At 45.1% G+C, this 16,101-nt stretch overlaps 1 protein-coding gene across 6 annotated transcripts in view; it reads right to left on the bottom strand.

Moving 5' to 3' along the window:
• Window positions 1-16,101, bottom strand: part of LOC110514511 (protein Dok-7) — a 60,518-nt gene that overhangs the window by 16,889 nt on the left and 27,528 nt on the right. For 5 of the 6 annotated variants that reach the window (XM_036934303.1, XM_036934305.1, XM_036934308.1 and 2 more), the window contains exons 6-8: window positions 10,489-10,596; window positions 9,260-10,263; window positions 2,955-3,032 (exon numbers count right to left, since the gene is read on the bottom strand). In XM_036934303.1, coding sequence (XP_036790198.1) covers window positions 2,955-3,032; window positions 9,260-10,263; window positions 10,489-10,596 — 1,190 coding nt within the window. The remainder of the gene's footprint in view (window positions 1-2,954; window positions 3,033-9,259; window positions 10,264-10,488; window positions 10,597-16,101) is intronic. The other variant, XM_036934306.1, reaches the window with a different exon arrangement.

The raw sequence follows: 16,101 nt of genomic DNA, 5'->3' as shown, positions 1-16,101 counted from the left end.
AGGGGGCGTTTTGGGACACGAAGGAGCTGTTTGGTCAGAGGCGCATTGGGGATGGTTAAAGATGTGAAAAGAAAAGGCAAGGAAATAAATGGTAAGATGTTGTTGTTGTTGGAACAATAAATGATCGTTAATATGGCTAAAATGGTGGGTGAATATTTCACACTTCCTCGCTCACAGCAGAGATGAAAGAGGAGCCCTTTCAAAAACATAATAATAATAATAATAATATACTCCACTTAGCAGCAGCTTTTATTCACAGCAACTGACAGTCAAGCTGGATATATTTTACATATGGCTGGCCCCGGGAATCGAACCCACAACCCTGTCGTTGCAAGCTCTCTGATCCATACAGGACAACTACTAACATACTGACTACACCAAGCTGACTACACCAAGCTCTACCAACTGATCCATAGAGGACAACTACTAACATACTGACTACACCAAGCTGACTACACCAAGCTCTACCAACTGATCCATAGAGGACAACTACTAACATACTGACTACACCAAGCTGACTACACCAAGCTCTACCAACTGATCCATAGAGGACAACTACTAACATACTGACTACACCAAGCTGACTACACCAAGCTCTACCAACTGAACCATAGAGGACAACTACTAACATACTGACTACACCAAGCTGACTACACCAAGCTCTACCAACTGAACCATACAGGATAACTACTAACACACTGACATACACATACATGTTATTCAATCATTGCACCCGCACCGTTCGCTTCGTAGCCTGATGCTAAATTAGAACTTGGTTCTACTTGTGATGCTTGACGCGCTGCAAGTCCCGCCTCTCCCAACTCCTCATTGGTTTAGAGGAGCATATACCCACGTGGGTGATTGGAAGATGAGCTGAGGTCCACACTCCAGTCCAGTTGGTGGTGGTAACGCACCTTTAGAGTTGGTTGCCAACCCGCCATATAAAATCCACAGAAGAAGAAGACTCAACTAGGAGAGATTACTAGAAAATAACTACGCTGAACAAAAATATAAACGCAACATGAAAAGTGTTGTTCCCATGTTTCATGAGCTGAATTAAAAAATCCCTGAAATGTTCCATACGCACAAAAAAGCTTTTTTCTCTCAAATTCTGTGCAAAAATATGTTTTCATCCCTGTTAAGTGAGCATTTCTCCTTTGACAAGATAATCCATCCACCTGACAGGTGTGGCATGTCAAGAACATGATTAAACAGCATGATCCATTACACAGGTGAACCTTGTACTGGGGGGGACAATAAAAGGGCCACTCTAAAATGTGCAGTTTTGTCACACAATACAATGCCACATATATCTCAAGTTTTGAGGGAGTAATTGACATGCTGACTGCAGAAATGTCTACCCGAGCTGTTGCCAAAGAATTCACTGTTCATTTCTCTACCATAAGCCGTCTCCAATTTGACATTATGTCCAACCGGCTTCACAACGTCAGACTAGCCCAGGATCTCCACATTCGTCTGGGGGGGGGGGGGGGGGCTTATATCTGTATGTAATAAAGCCCTTTTCTGGGGCCTGACTTCCCAGTGGTGGTGCCCCCCCCTGCCCAGTCATGTGAAATGTATTTATTTAAATGGGCTGATTTCCTCACATGAACAGTAACTCAGTAGATATGTTGCGTTTATATTTGTGTTCGGTGTAGGTTTCCCCTGTTCCCTGAGTAGAGATTTTCTGTGACTCAAAATGGGTCCAAATTCTACAAAGATCTATACAATAAAAATGACATTTCAGGTAAAATAACAACACAATGTTTATATCCCAGGACAAATTAGCTAGCAACAGCGAGCTAGCTAGATAAATGTCCATGGAATGTTTATATCCCAGAACAAATTAGCTAGCAACAGCGAGCTAGCTAGATAAATGTCCATGGAATGTTTATATCCCAGAACAAATTAGCTAGCAACAGCGAGCTAGCTAGCTAAATGTCCATGGAATGTTTATATCCCAGGACAAATTAGCTAGCAACAGCGAGCTAGCTAGCTAAATGTCCATGGAATGTTTATATCCTAGGACAAATTAGCTAGCAGCAGCGAGCTAGCTAGCTAAATGTCCATGGAATGTTTATATCCCAGGACAAATTAGCTAGCAACAGCGGTCTAGCTAGCTAAATGTCCATGGAATGTTTATATCCCAGGACAAATTAGCTAGCAACAGCGAGCTAGCTAGATAAATGTCCATGGAATGTTTATATCCCAGGACAAATTAGCTAGCAGCAGCGAGCTAGCTAGCTAAATGTCCATGGAATGTTTATATCCCAGGACAAATTAGCTAGCAACAGCGAGCTAGCTAGCTAAATGTCCACGGAATGTTTATATCCCAGGACAAATTAGCTAGCAACAGCGAGCTAGCTAGCTAAATGTCCATGGAATGTTTATATCCCAGGACAAATTAGCTAGCAACAGCGAGCTAGCTAGCTAAATGTCCATGGAATGTTTATATCCCAGGACAAATTAGCTAGCAACAGCGAGCTAGCTAGCTAAATGTCCATGGAATGTTTATATCCCAGGACAAATTAGCTAGCAACAGCGAGCTAGCTAGCTAAATGTCCATGGAATGTTTATATGGCGTTTCGACCTGTCCCCAAATTAATATAGTTGGTATTGATACATCTACCCTGCATTTCCTGATCGTGTCTGGTGTGGACGGACAAACTCAACAGGCGAGCGATGACGCACGGATGTGGCCGGTGTAGTCAGCACGGGGCGGAAGGGTAGCCTAGTGGTTAGAGCATTGGACTAGTAACCGAAAGGTTGCAAGTTCAAATCCCTGTTCTGCCCCTGAACAAGGCAGTTAACAGTGGTTCCTAGACCGTCATTGAAAATAAGACTTTGTTCTTAACTGACTTGCCTAGTTAAATAAAGGTTAAAAAAAAATGATAGGTATTAGTTAAAAGTTTGCAAAAAAACTAAAAGTATCACCACACGACGGATCAACTTACCTGCGTAACATGTCTCTTTCTAGCTGAGAACCATTGCTCATGGGTAATGTAGTTGTGATCTACACAGGGATGATGACTCTGGATGGGTGGAGAAACAGATGAGGGAGGCGGGGTTAAACAACAGCTATGGTGGTCAACAGACTTGATCCGTGTTTGTTTAAGTTACGCCTGGCATAATGGACCAAAACGGCAGACACCACACATTAGGCACTCCAGGCAAACAATCAAAGTATTTGAAAGATTTCAAATAGAATTTGAACCCGGTCTGGTCATGTGATGAAATAGACACTTTCACAGCCAGACAACAACGTGCTGAATGTAAATGAGACAGAAGGACAAGTTATTGTCTTGTCAAACAGAACAGGGAGGTGAAGAGGGAGTTTTGGGGAGGACAGACAAAGTCAGCGGTTCAGAGGGTCAACATTAAGTCTTCAGTCACAGGAGGGATGCTGCATCTCTTTCGGGAGGGTTTTGATCAGAACAACAAAATGTTTTATTGTTTTCGTTCTAGCCGTTATCCTCCAGGTGTTAGCTAAGACTCTGTCTCTCTCCCTCTCCTTTTCACTCTCTCCCTGTCTCCTTTTCTCCCTCTGTCTCCTTTTCTCCCTCTGTCTCCTTTTCTCCCTCTCTCTCATTTTCTCCCTCTCCCTCTGTCTCCTTTTCTCCCTCTCCCTCTGTCTCCTTTTCTCCCTCTCCCTCACTCATTTTCTCCCTCTGGCTCCTTTTCTCCCTCTGACTCCTTTTCTCATTTTCTCCCTCTCCCTCTGTCTCCTTTTCTCCCTCTCCCTCTGTCTCATTTTCTCCCTCTGTCTCCTTTTCTCCCTCTCTCTCCTTTTCTCCCTCTCTCTCCTTTTCTCCCTCTCTCTCCTTTTCTCCCTCCCTCTCCTTTTCTCCTTCTGTCTCCTTTTCTCCCTCTGTCTCCTTTTCTCCCTCTCTCTCTGTCTCCTTTTCTCCCTCTGTCTCCTTTTCTCCCTGTCTCCTTTTCTCCCTCTGTCTCCTTTTCTCCCTGTCTCCTTTTCTCACTGTCTCATTTTCTCACTGTCTCCTTTTCTCCCGCTGTCTCCTTTTCTCCCGCTGTCTCCTTTTCTCCCTCTGTCTCCTTTTCTCCTTTTCTCCCTCTGTCTCCTTTTCTCCCTCTGTCTCCTTTTCTCCCTCTGTCTCCTTTTCTCCCTCTGTCTCCTTTTCTCCCTGTCTCCTTTTCTCCCTCTGTCTCCTTTTCTCCTTCTGTCTCCTTTTCTCCCTCTCCCTCTGTCTCCTTTTCTCCCTCTCCCTCTGTCTCCTTTTCTCCCTCTCCCTCTGTCTCTGTCTCCTTTTCTCCCTCTGTCTCATTTTCTCCCTCTCCCTCTGTCTCCTTTTCTCCCTCTCCCTCTGTCTCCTTTTCTCCCCCCGTCTCCTTTTCTCCTTCTGTCTCTGCCTCATTTTCTCCCTCTCCCTCTGTCTCCCTTTCTCCCTCTTTCTCCTTTTATCCCTCTGTCTCCTTTTCTCCCTCTGTCTTCTTTTCTCCCTCTCCCTCTGTCTCCTTTTCTCCCTGTCTCCTTTTCTCCCTGTCTCCTTTTCTCCCTCTGTCTCCTTTTCTCCCTGTCTCCTTTTCTCCCTCTGTCTCCTTTTCTCCTTCTGTCTCCTTTTCTCCCCCTCCCTCTGTCTCCTTTTCTCCCTCTCCCTCTGTCTCCTTTTCTCCCTCTCCCTCTGTCTCTGTCTCCTTTTCTCCCTCTGTCTCATTTTCTCCCTCTCCCTCTGTCTCCTTTTCTCCCTCTGTCTCCTTTTCTCCCTCCGTCTCCTTTTCTCCTTCTGTCTCTGCCTCATTTTCTCCCTCTCCCTCTGTCTCCTTTTCTCCCTCTGTCTCCTTTTCTCCCTCTCTCTCCTTTTCACTCTCTGTCTTCTTTTCTCTCCCTCCCCTGTCTCCTTTTCTCCCTCTGTCTCATTTTCTCCCTCTGTCTCCTTTTCTCCCCCTGTCTCCTTTTCTCTCCATCCTTCCTCCCTCTCTCCATTATCTCTCATCTCTCTCTCTTCCTACTAAACAGAACAAAATAAACTTTGCTCAGGCCTCGGACCTAAATTAATCCAGATGGCTGTATCTGCAGAAAGTTCAGGTTGATAATGGGCGACCCTGGCCTTGACCCTAATCCTGTCTGGTAACAATTTGTTACATTTAATTGACAGGAACACTGAATCTCTTCATTCTGTCTGAGTGATTTTAAAAGGGTGAATCTGGAATTCAAAATATCCCACATTGGCAATAAAGTGGTCAGTATATATATATCATTCATTTAAATGTTTAAATGTTCAATCCCAGAATGCCCCTTTAAGGGGTTGTTTGTATGCAGACAGTGGTTCTGTGACGTATCCCTGACAGAAATTTTATGGAATGTTTCAAAAAACAGCCTTCTGTGACAACAACATAACACTGTGCTACGCTAGGTAAACATCATATCACTGTGCTACGCTAGTTAAACATCACACTGTGCTACGCTAGTTAAACATAACACTGTGCTACGCTAGTTAAACAACATATCACTGTGCTACGCTAGTTAAACATCATAACACTGTGCTACGCTAGTTAAACATCACACTGTGCTACGCTAGTTAAACATCATATCACTGTGCTACGCTAGTTAAACATCACACTGTGCTATGCTAGTTAAATAACATATCACTGTGCTATGCTAGTTAAACAACATATCACTGTGCTACGCTAGTTAAACATCATAACACTGTGCTACGCTAGTTAAACATCACACTGTGCTACGCTAGGTAAACATCATATCACTGTGCTACGCTAGTTAAACATAATATCACTGTGCTACGCTAGTTAAACATAACACTGTGCTACGCTAGTTAAACAACATATCACTGTGCTACGCTAGTTAAATAACATAACACTGTGCTACGCTATTAAAACAACATATCACTGTGCTACGCTAGTTAAACAACATATCACTGTGCTACGCTAGTTAAACAACATAACACTGTGCTACGCTAGGTAAACATCATATCACTGTGCTACGCTAGTTAAACATCATATCACTGTGCTACGCTAGTTAAACATCACACTGTGCTACGCTAGTTAAATAACATATCACTGTGCTACGCTAGTTAAACATAACACTGTGCTACGCTAGTTAAACAACATATCACTGTGCTACGCTAGTTAAACATCATAACACTGTGCTACGCTAGTTAAACATCACACTGTGCTACGCTAGTTAAACATCATATCACTGTGCTATGCTAGTTAAACATCACACTGTGCTACGCTAGTTAAACAACATATCACTGTGCTACGCTAGTTAAACATCATAACACTGTGCTACGCTAGTTAAACAACATAACACTGTGCTATGCTAGTTAAACATCACACTGTGCTACGCTAGTTAAACAACATATCACTGTGCTACGCTAGTTAAACATCATAACACTGTGCTACGCTAGTTAAACAACATAACACTGTGCTACGCTAGTTAAACAACATAACACTGTGCTACGCTAGTTAAACAACATATCACTGTGCTACGCTAGTTAAACATCATATCACTGTGCTACGCTAGTTAAACATCATATCACTGTGCTACGCTATTAAACAACATAACACTGTGCTACGCTAGTTAAACAACATAACACTGCTACGCTAGTTAAACATCATATCACTGTGCTACGCTAGTTAAACAACATATCACTGTGCTACGCTAGTTAAACAACATATCACTGTGCTACGCTAGTTAAACATAACACTGTGCTACGCTAGTTAAACATCATAACACTGTGCTATGCTAGTTAAACATCATATCACTGTGCTACGCTAGTTAAACATCATAACACTGTGCTATGCTAGTTAAACATAACACTGTGCTATGCTAGTTAAACATAACACCGTGCTACGCTAGTTAAACATCATAACACTGTGCTATGCTAGTTAAACATCATATCACTGTGCTACGCTAGTTAAACAACATATCACTGTGCTACGCTAGTTAAACATCATATCACTGTGCTACGCTAGTTAAACAACATAACACTGTGCTACGCTAGTTAAACATCATATCACTGTGCTACGCTAGTTAAACAACATAACACTGTGCTACGCTAGTTAAACATCATATCACTGTGCTACGCTAGTTAAACAACATAACACTGTGCTACGCTAGTTAAACAACATAACACTGTGCTACGCTAGTTAAACAACATATCACTGTGCTACGCTAGTTAAACAACATATCACTGTGCTACGCTAGTTAAACAACATATCACTGTGCTACGCTAGTTAAACAACATATCACTGTGCTACGCTAGTTAAACATCATATCACTGTGCTACGCTAGTTAAACAACATAACACTGTGCTACGCTAGTTAAACAACATAACACTGTGCTACGCTAGTTAAACATCATATCACTGTGCTACGCTAGTTAAACATCATATCACTGTGCTACGCTAGTTAAACATCATAACACTGTGCTACGCTAGTTAAACATAACACTGTGCTACGCTAGTTAAACAACATAACACTGTGCTACGCTAGTTAAACAACATATCACTGTGCTACGCTAGTTAAACATCATATCACTGTGCTACGCTAGTTAAACATCATATCACTGTGCTACGCTATTAAACAACATAACACTGTGCTACGCTAGTTAAACAACATAACACTGCTACGCTAGTTAAACATCATATCACTGTGCTACGCTAGTTAAACAACATATCACTGTGCTACGCTAGTTAAACAACATATCACTGTGCTACGCTAGTTAAACATAACACTGTGCTACGCTAGTTAAACATCATAACACTGTGCTATGCTAGTTAAACATCATATCACTGTGCTACGCTAGTTAAACATCATAACACTGTGCTATGCTAGTTAAACATAACACTGTGCTATGCTAGTTAAACATAACACCGTGCTACGCTAGTTAAACATCATAACACTGTGCTATGCTAGTTAAACATCATATCACTGTGCTACGCTAGTTAAACAACATATCACTGTGCTACGCTAGTTAAACATTATATCACTGTGCTACGCTAGTTAAACAACATAACACTGTGCTACGCTAGTTAAACATCATATCACTGTGCTACGCTAGTTAAACAACATAACACTGTGCTACGCTAGTTAAACATCATATCACTGTGCTACGCTAGTTAAACAACATAACACTGTGCTACGCTAGTTAAACAACATAACACTGTGCTACGCTAGTTAAACAACATATCACTGTGCTACGCTAGTTAAACAACATATCACTGTGCTACGCTAGTTAAACAACATATCACTGTGCTACGCTAGTTAAACAACATATCACTGTGCTACGCTAGTTAAACATCATATCACTGTGCTACGCTAGTTAAACAACATAACACTGTGCTACGCTAGTTAAACAACATAACACTGTGCTACGCTAGTTAAACATCATATCACTGTGCTACGCTAGTTAAACATCATATCACTGTGCTACGCTAGTTAAACATCATAACACTGTGCTACGCTAGTTAAACATAACACTGTGCTACGCTAGTTAAACAACATAACACTGCTACGCTAGTTAAACATCATATCACTGTGCTACGCTAGTTAAATAACATATCACTGTGCTACGCTAGTTAAACATCATAACACTGTGCTACGCTAGTTAAACAACATAACACTGTGCTACGCTAGTTAAATAACATATCACTGTGCTACGCTAGTTAAACATCATAACACTGTGCTACGCTAGTTAAACAAGCCTTAAACACTGCTGAGCAACAGCCTGTTTAACTCCAGTTTATCAGGCCTCGTCGTATGTGTGTGGACTGCCAACAATGTATTAATCTTATTTGAGTGCTTTGGGCTGGTACTGTGGGAGTGTACAGCGACTCGAAAGCAGACTGCTAGTTGTGGGATTGTGATGACAGGGACAGCAGGCGTTTGCATGGACTGGCTGTATGGGAAACAGTGATTGTGATAACCAATAAGATGGACACACACACACAAACACACATGGACGGACACACACAGAGGGGCGGCAGGTAGCCTAGTGGTTAGAGTGTTGGGCTAGTAACCGAAAGGTTGCTCGATGAAATCCCCGAGCTGACAAGGTAAAAAAAAATCTGTCGTTCTGTCCCTGAACAAGGCAATTAAACCCAATGTTCCCCGGTAGGCCGTCATTGTAAATAAGAATTTGTTCTTAATCGACTTGCCTTATTAAAATAAAAAGTTAAAAATTAATAAAACACAGAATAAATTAACAGTCAGACATGGAGCCCAAATGAAGCCTAGGAATCCATTAGTACTAATAACTATTAGGTGTCCAGAGTTGTATTACCTGGGTTCCTCCACACACTGGACAGCCAGGTAACAGCAGAGGTCTGGGTGTGAGCCGAGCGGACATGATGCTGCACCGATCACCACTGTCCACAGGCGGCGCTCTCTCACTGCTCCAGGACAGGAGCCTTTCTACGGGGGCCTGCCTTGGGGTCTCTACCCACTGGAGAGAGGCCACAGTGGGGGTGGAAGGAAGGGAAGGACACTCATGCCCCTGGATCTGTCCTTGATCTCCATCCCCACCGAGCCGCCTGTCCCTGCCCAGTTCAGATGCTCCTCCCTGGGGTGGAGGATCCTTGAAGGCCAGGGTGTGCAGGAGGTTCCTGGGGCTGTCGTACTGTAGTCTGAGAAGGCTGGGTGCCTGGTACTCCTCACGCTGCCACCGGGGGGCGCCAGAGCTACAACCACTAGTCCTGGAGGATGAGGAGCAAGACGGGAGGCAGGAGCAGGGAGTAGGGGGGGAGAGAGGGCCGGGCTCAGGGGTCCTTAAGGACAGAGGAGGAGGTGGAGGAGGTAGAATGGGTGGAGGAAGAGGAGGTAGAGAGGGAGGAGGGGGAGGTAGAGAAAGAGGAGGCAGAGAGAGAAGAGGGGGAGGTAGACTAAGGACAGACCCAAACTCCTCCCCTCCTCCTTGACTGGCTGTGTCCAGGCTGCCCGTACAGGAAGAGAAGCTCCCAGAGTAAGACGATTGGCTGCTGGCCGTGGCGACGCCTATCCCGCTGTCCAACGAGCTTTGGCGCCCGCTGTCGTGGAGACTGCGAAGGTGGGAAGGCGGTTTGAAAGGAGTGCGGTTCATGACAGCGTTATAGAGATCCTCGTCCAGATTGGTCGAGGACCTCGCAGTGGGAGGGGCCGACAGGGTCTCGGTTGAGGAAGTGGGGCGTTTTGGCTCTGGCCATAAAGGGAAGTGGCTTCCGTAGCTGGCGTCTGATTGGCTGGAGGAGGAGGAAGAGATACTGCTGCGGTCGTCCCCGGCAACGGAGGTGCTGTAACTGGAGGTGGAGGCTGGGGAAGACATTATTGATTAGCTGACTGATTGATTGATCAAAGGTCAATTGAGTAAAGGTCAAATGATTTAAGTGAATTGATTGATTGATTGATTGATTGATTGATTGATTGATAGATAGATAAAACGGTGAACTACGCCGTTTATTGATGGTTCAAATACAGTCAGGAGATGAAGTGAAAACTGGGATTATTGATTGGTGGATTGCGGTATTGATTGATTACCTGTACTGCTCTGTCTACTGCTGTGGGACAGCATGCTGAGTCTTCTCTCTAGATCCGATGTTTCATGGTTGATCCTCTCCTCTGAGGAGGACCGGCTAGCACTGGGATCTATACACGCACGCACACACACACACACGCGCACACACACACACACACACACACGGAACAGAGTAATATATCCACAGCTTTATCTACTGGATCTATAACGAACACAGGTACTGAAACCACAGGCTCTATAACGAACACAGGTACTGAAACCACGGGCTCTATAACGAACACAGGTACTGAAACCATGGGCTCTATAACGAACACAGGTACTGAAACCACGGGCTCTATAACGAACACAGGTACTGAAACCACAGGCTCTATAACGAACACAGGTACTGAAACCACGGGCTCTATAACGAACACAGGTACTGAAACCATGGGCTCTATAACGAACACAGGTACTGAAACCACGGGCTCTATAATGAAAACAGGTACTGAAACCATGGGCTCTATAACGAACACAGGTACTGAAACCATGGGCTCTATAATGAAAACAGGTACTGAAACCATGGGCTCTATAATGAACACAGGTACTGAAACCACAGGCTCTATAACGAACACAGGTACTGAAACCACAGGCTCTATAATGAACACAGGTACTGAAACCATGGTCTCTATAACGAACACAGGTACTGAAACCACGGGCTCTATAACGAACACAGGTACTGAAACCATGGGCTCTATAATGAACACAGGTACTGAAACCATGGGCTCTATAATGAACACAGGTACTGAAACCACGGTCTCTATAATGAACACAGGTACTGAAACCATGGTCTCTATAATGAACACAGGTACTGAAACCATGGGCTCTATAATGAACACAGGTACTGAAACCACGGGCTCTATAATGAACACAGGTACTGAAACCACGGGCTCTATAACGAACACAGGTACTGAAACCACGGTCTCTATAATGAACACAGGTACTGAAACCATGGGCTCTATAATGAACACAGGTACTGAAGCCATGGTCTCTATAATGAACACAGGTACTGAAACCATGGGCTCTATAATGAACACAGGTACTGAAACCATGGGCTCTATAACGAACACAGGTACTGAAACCACGGGATCTATAACGAACACAGGTACTGAAACCACGGTCTCTATAATGAACACAGGTACTGAAACCATGGGCTCTATAACGAACACAGGTACTGAAACCACGGGCTCTATAATGAACACAGGTACTGAAACCATGGGCTCTATAATGAACACAGGTACTGAAACCACGGGCTCTATAATGAACACAGGTACTGAAACCATGGTCTCTATAACGAACACAGGTACTGAAACCACGGTCTCTATAACGAACACAGGTACTGAAACCACGGGCTCTATAATGAACACAGGTACTGAAACCACGGGCTCTATAACGAACACAGGTACTGAAACCACGGGCTCTATAATGAACACAGGTACTGAAACCACGGGCTCTATAACGAACACAGGTACTGAAACCATGGGCTCTATAACGAACACAGGTACTGAAACCACGGGCTCTATAACGAACACAGGTACTGAAACCATGGGCTCTATAACGAACACAGGTACTGAAACCACGGGCTCTATAACGAACACAGGTACTGAAACCACGGGCTCTATAATGAACACAGGTACTGAAACCATGGGCTCTATAATGAACACAGGTACTGAAACCATGGGCTCTATAATGAACACAGGTACTGAAACCACGGGCTCTATAATGAACACAGGTACTGAAACCACGGGCTCTATAATGAACACAGGTACTGAAACCATGGGCTCTATAATGAACACAGGTACTGAAACCATGGGCTCTATAATGAACACAGGTACTGAAACCACGGGCTCTATAATGAACACAGGTACTGAAACCATGGGCTCTATAATGAACACAGGTACTGAAACAATGGGCTCTATAATGAACACAGGTACTGAAACCACGGTCTCTATAATGAACACAGGTACTGAAACCACGGGCTCTATAATGAACACAGGTACTGAAACCACGGTCTCTATAATGAACACAGGTACTGAAACCACGGGCTCTATAATGAACACAGGTACTGAAACCACGGGCTCTATAATGAACACAGGTACTGAAACCACGGGCTCTATAACGAACACAGGTACTGAAACCACGGGCTCTATAACGAACACAGGTACTGAAACCACGGGCTCTATAATGAACACAGGTACTGAAACCATGGGCTCTATAATGAACACAGGTACTGAAACCACGGGCTCTATAATGAACACAGGTACTGAAACCACGGGCTCTATAATGAACACAGGTACTGAAACCACGGGCTCTATAATGAACACAGGTACTGAAACCATGGGCTCTATAATGAACACAGGTACTGAAACCACGGGCTCTATAATGAACACAGGTACTGAAACCACGGGCTCTATAACGAACACAGGTACTGAAACCACGGGCTCTATAATGAACACAGGTACTGAAACCATGGGCTCTATAATGAACACAGGTACTGAAACCACGGGCTCTATAATGAACACAGGTACTGAAACCACGGGCTCTATAACGAACACAGGTACTGAAACCACGGGCTCTATAATGAACACAGGTACTGAAACCACGGGCTCTATAACGAACACAGGTACTGAAACCACGGGCTCTATAATGAACACAGGTACTGAAACCATGGGCTCTATAACGAACACAGGTACTGAAACCACGGTCTCTATAACGAACACAGGTACTGAAACCATGGGCTCTATAACGAACACAGGTACTGAAACCACGGGCTCTATAACGAACACAGGTACTGAAACCATGGGCTCTATAACGAACACAGGTACTGAAACCATGGGCTCTATAATGAACACAGGTACTGAAACAATGGTCTCTATAACGAACACAGGTACTGAAACAATGGTCTCTATAACGAACACAGGTACTGAAACCACAGGCTCTATAATGACAACAGGTACTGAAACCACGGGCTCTATAATGAACACAGGTACTGAAACCATGGGCTCTATAATGAACACAGGTACTGAAACCATGGGCTCTATAATGAACACAGGTACTGAAACCATGGGCTCTATAATGAACACAGGTACTGAAACCACGGGCTCTATAACGAACACAGGTACTGAAACCACGGGCTCTATAACGAACACAGGTACTGAAACCACGGGCTCTATAACGAACACAGGTACTGAAACCATGGGCTCTATAATGAACACAGGTACTGAAACCACGGTCTCTATAACGAACACAGGTACTGAAACCACGGGCTCTATAACGAACACAGGTACTGAAACCACGGTCTCTATAACGAACATAGGTACTGAAACCACGGGCTCTATAACGAACACAGGTACTGAAACCATGGGCTCTATAATGAACACAGGTACTGAAACCACGGTCTCTATAACGAACACAGGTACTGAAACCACGGGCTCTATAACGAACACAGGTACTGAAACCATGGTCTCTATAATGAACACAGGTACTGAAACCACGGTCTCTATAATGACAACAGGTACTGAAACCACAGGCTCTATAACGAACACAGGCTGAGTTAACTACCAAAGAGATGGGGAGGCAGGCTGAGTTAGCAACCAAAGTGATGGGGAGGCAGGCTGAGTTAACTACCAAAGGGAGGGGGAGGCAGGCTGAGTTAGCTACCAAAGAGAGGGGGAGGCAGGCTGAGTTAGCTACCAAAGTGAGGGGGAGGCAGGCTGAGTTAGCAACCAAAGTGAGGGGGAGGCAGGCTGAGTTAGCTACCAAAGTGATGGGGAGGCAGGCTGAGTTAGCTACCAAAGAGAGGGGGAGGCAGGCTGAGTTAGCAACCAAAGTGAGGGGGAGGCAGGCTGAGTTAGCTACCAAAGTGATGGGGAGGCAGGCTGAGTTAGCTACCAAAGAGAGGGGGAGGCAGGCTGAGTTAGCTACCAAAGTGATGGGGAGGCAGGCTGAGTTAGCTACCAAAGTGAGGGGGAGGCAGGCTGAGTTAACTACCAAAGTGATGGGGAGGCAGGCTGAGTTAGCTACCAAAGTGATGGGGAGGCAGGCTGAGTTAGCTACCAAAGTGATGGGGAGGCAGGCTGAGTTAGCTACCAAAGTGATGGGGAGGCAGGCTGAGTTAGCTACCAAAGTGATGGGGAGGCAGGCTGAGTTAGCTACCAAAGTGATGGGGAGGCAGGCTGAGTTAGCTACCAAAGTGATGGGGAGGCAGGCTGAGTTAGCTACCAAAGTGATGGGGAGGCAGGCTGAGTTAGCTACCAAAGTGAGGGGGAGGCAGGCTGAGTTAGCTACCAAAGTGATGGGGAGGCAGGCTGAGTTAGCTACCAAAGTGATGGGGAGGCAGGCTGAGTTAGCTACCAAAGTGATGGGGAGGCAGGCTGAGTTAGCTACCAAAGTGATGGGGAGGCAGGCTGAGTTAGCTACCAAAGTGAGGGGGAGGCAGGCTGAGTTAGCTACCAAAGTGATGGGGAGGCAGGCTGAGTTAGCTACCAAAGTGAGGGGGAGGCAGGCTGAGTTAGCTACCAAAGTGATGGGGAGGCAGGCTGAGTTAGCTACCAAAGTGATGGGGAGGGGGCAGATTTAACTCCCGCTTCCTACCCTTTAAGTTGGCATTGTATCCCCTCTCTCTTCTCCTCCCTTCCCTCCTCTTTCACCCGATCCTCTCCTCCACCTCCCTCCCCCCACTCTCCCTCCCCTCTCCCACCTACTCTACCCTCTACCCTCTATCCTCCAATCCTCTCCTCTCTTCCACTCTCTCCTCTCCTAAAACTAAGTCCTCCTATCTGTGACCTCCACCTGCTCTCCCCTCTCCCTTCCCCTCTCCCTCCCCTCCCCTCTTCCTCCCCCTCTCCCAGTTACACTCAGCGTCTAGCAGCTCTCTGTCTCTCTGATTCAGTGAAAAACCCTGCCAATTCACACACCTTCACAGGGAGGGGAGGTGTGTGTCCGTGTGAAAAACACTGCCAAAGGCTGGGACATTTACAAGATGTACATGACAGCTGTGTGTGTGTGTGTGTGTGTGTGTGTGTGTGTGTGTGTGTGTGTGTGTGTGTGTGTGTGTGTGTGTGTGTGTGTGTGTGTGTGTGTGTGTGTGTGTGTGTGTGTGTGTGTGAGCACATTTACAGAGAGGTGTATATGAGTGTATGTCTGCCTGTCTGTGAGTGAGTGTGTGTGTGTGTTTATCTCTAAGAGTGAGTGTGAGTGAGTATGTGTAAGAGTGTGTGTCTGTGTGTTATGTGTAAGAGTGTGTGTGTGTGTGTGTGTGTACACTATGTCCCGTATGTATGTGTGTGAGAATGCAAGATGGGGTGGAGGGGGTGTCAAGTATCTACCCCCTGTCACTAGCTTAGCATGACAGCTAGCTAATGGCTAATGCTAACCGCTAATCCCCGACAGCAGTTTTAGTCACTATGCTGAATGGGGTGTCGACTAACACTGGCTAGCGCTGGCTAACACTAAACTAAGCTAGGCTAATTATAGCACTGTTAAAGCACGGAATGTCTCAGGTTAAAACAGGCTGCAGCACCCTTCTCAGGCCTGACAGAGGCAGATATGTATTCACAGAACCCACACGCACACTCTCT

Source organism: Oncorhynchus mykiss, chromosome 10 (genome assembly GCF_013265735.2).
Source record: "Oncorhynchus mykiss isolate Arlee chromosome 10, USDA_OmykA_1.1, whole genome shotgun sequence".
Classification (NCBI taxonomy): Eukaryota; Metazoa; Chordata; class Actinopteri; order Salmoniformes; family Salmonidae; genus Oncorhynchus; species Oncorhynchus mykiss.
The sequence above is the reverse complement of the archived record's forward strand: the minus strand, read 5'-3'. Positions and strand labels throughout refer to the sequence as shown.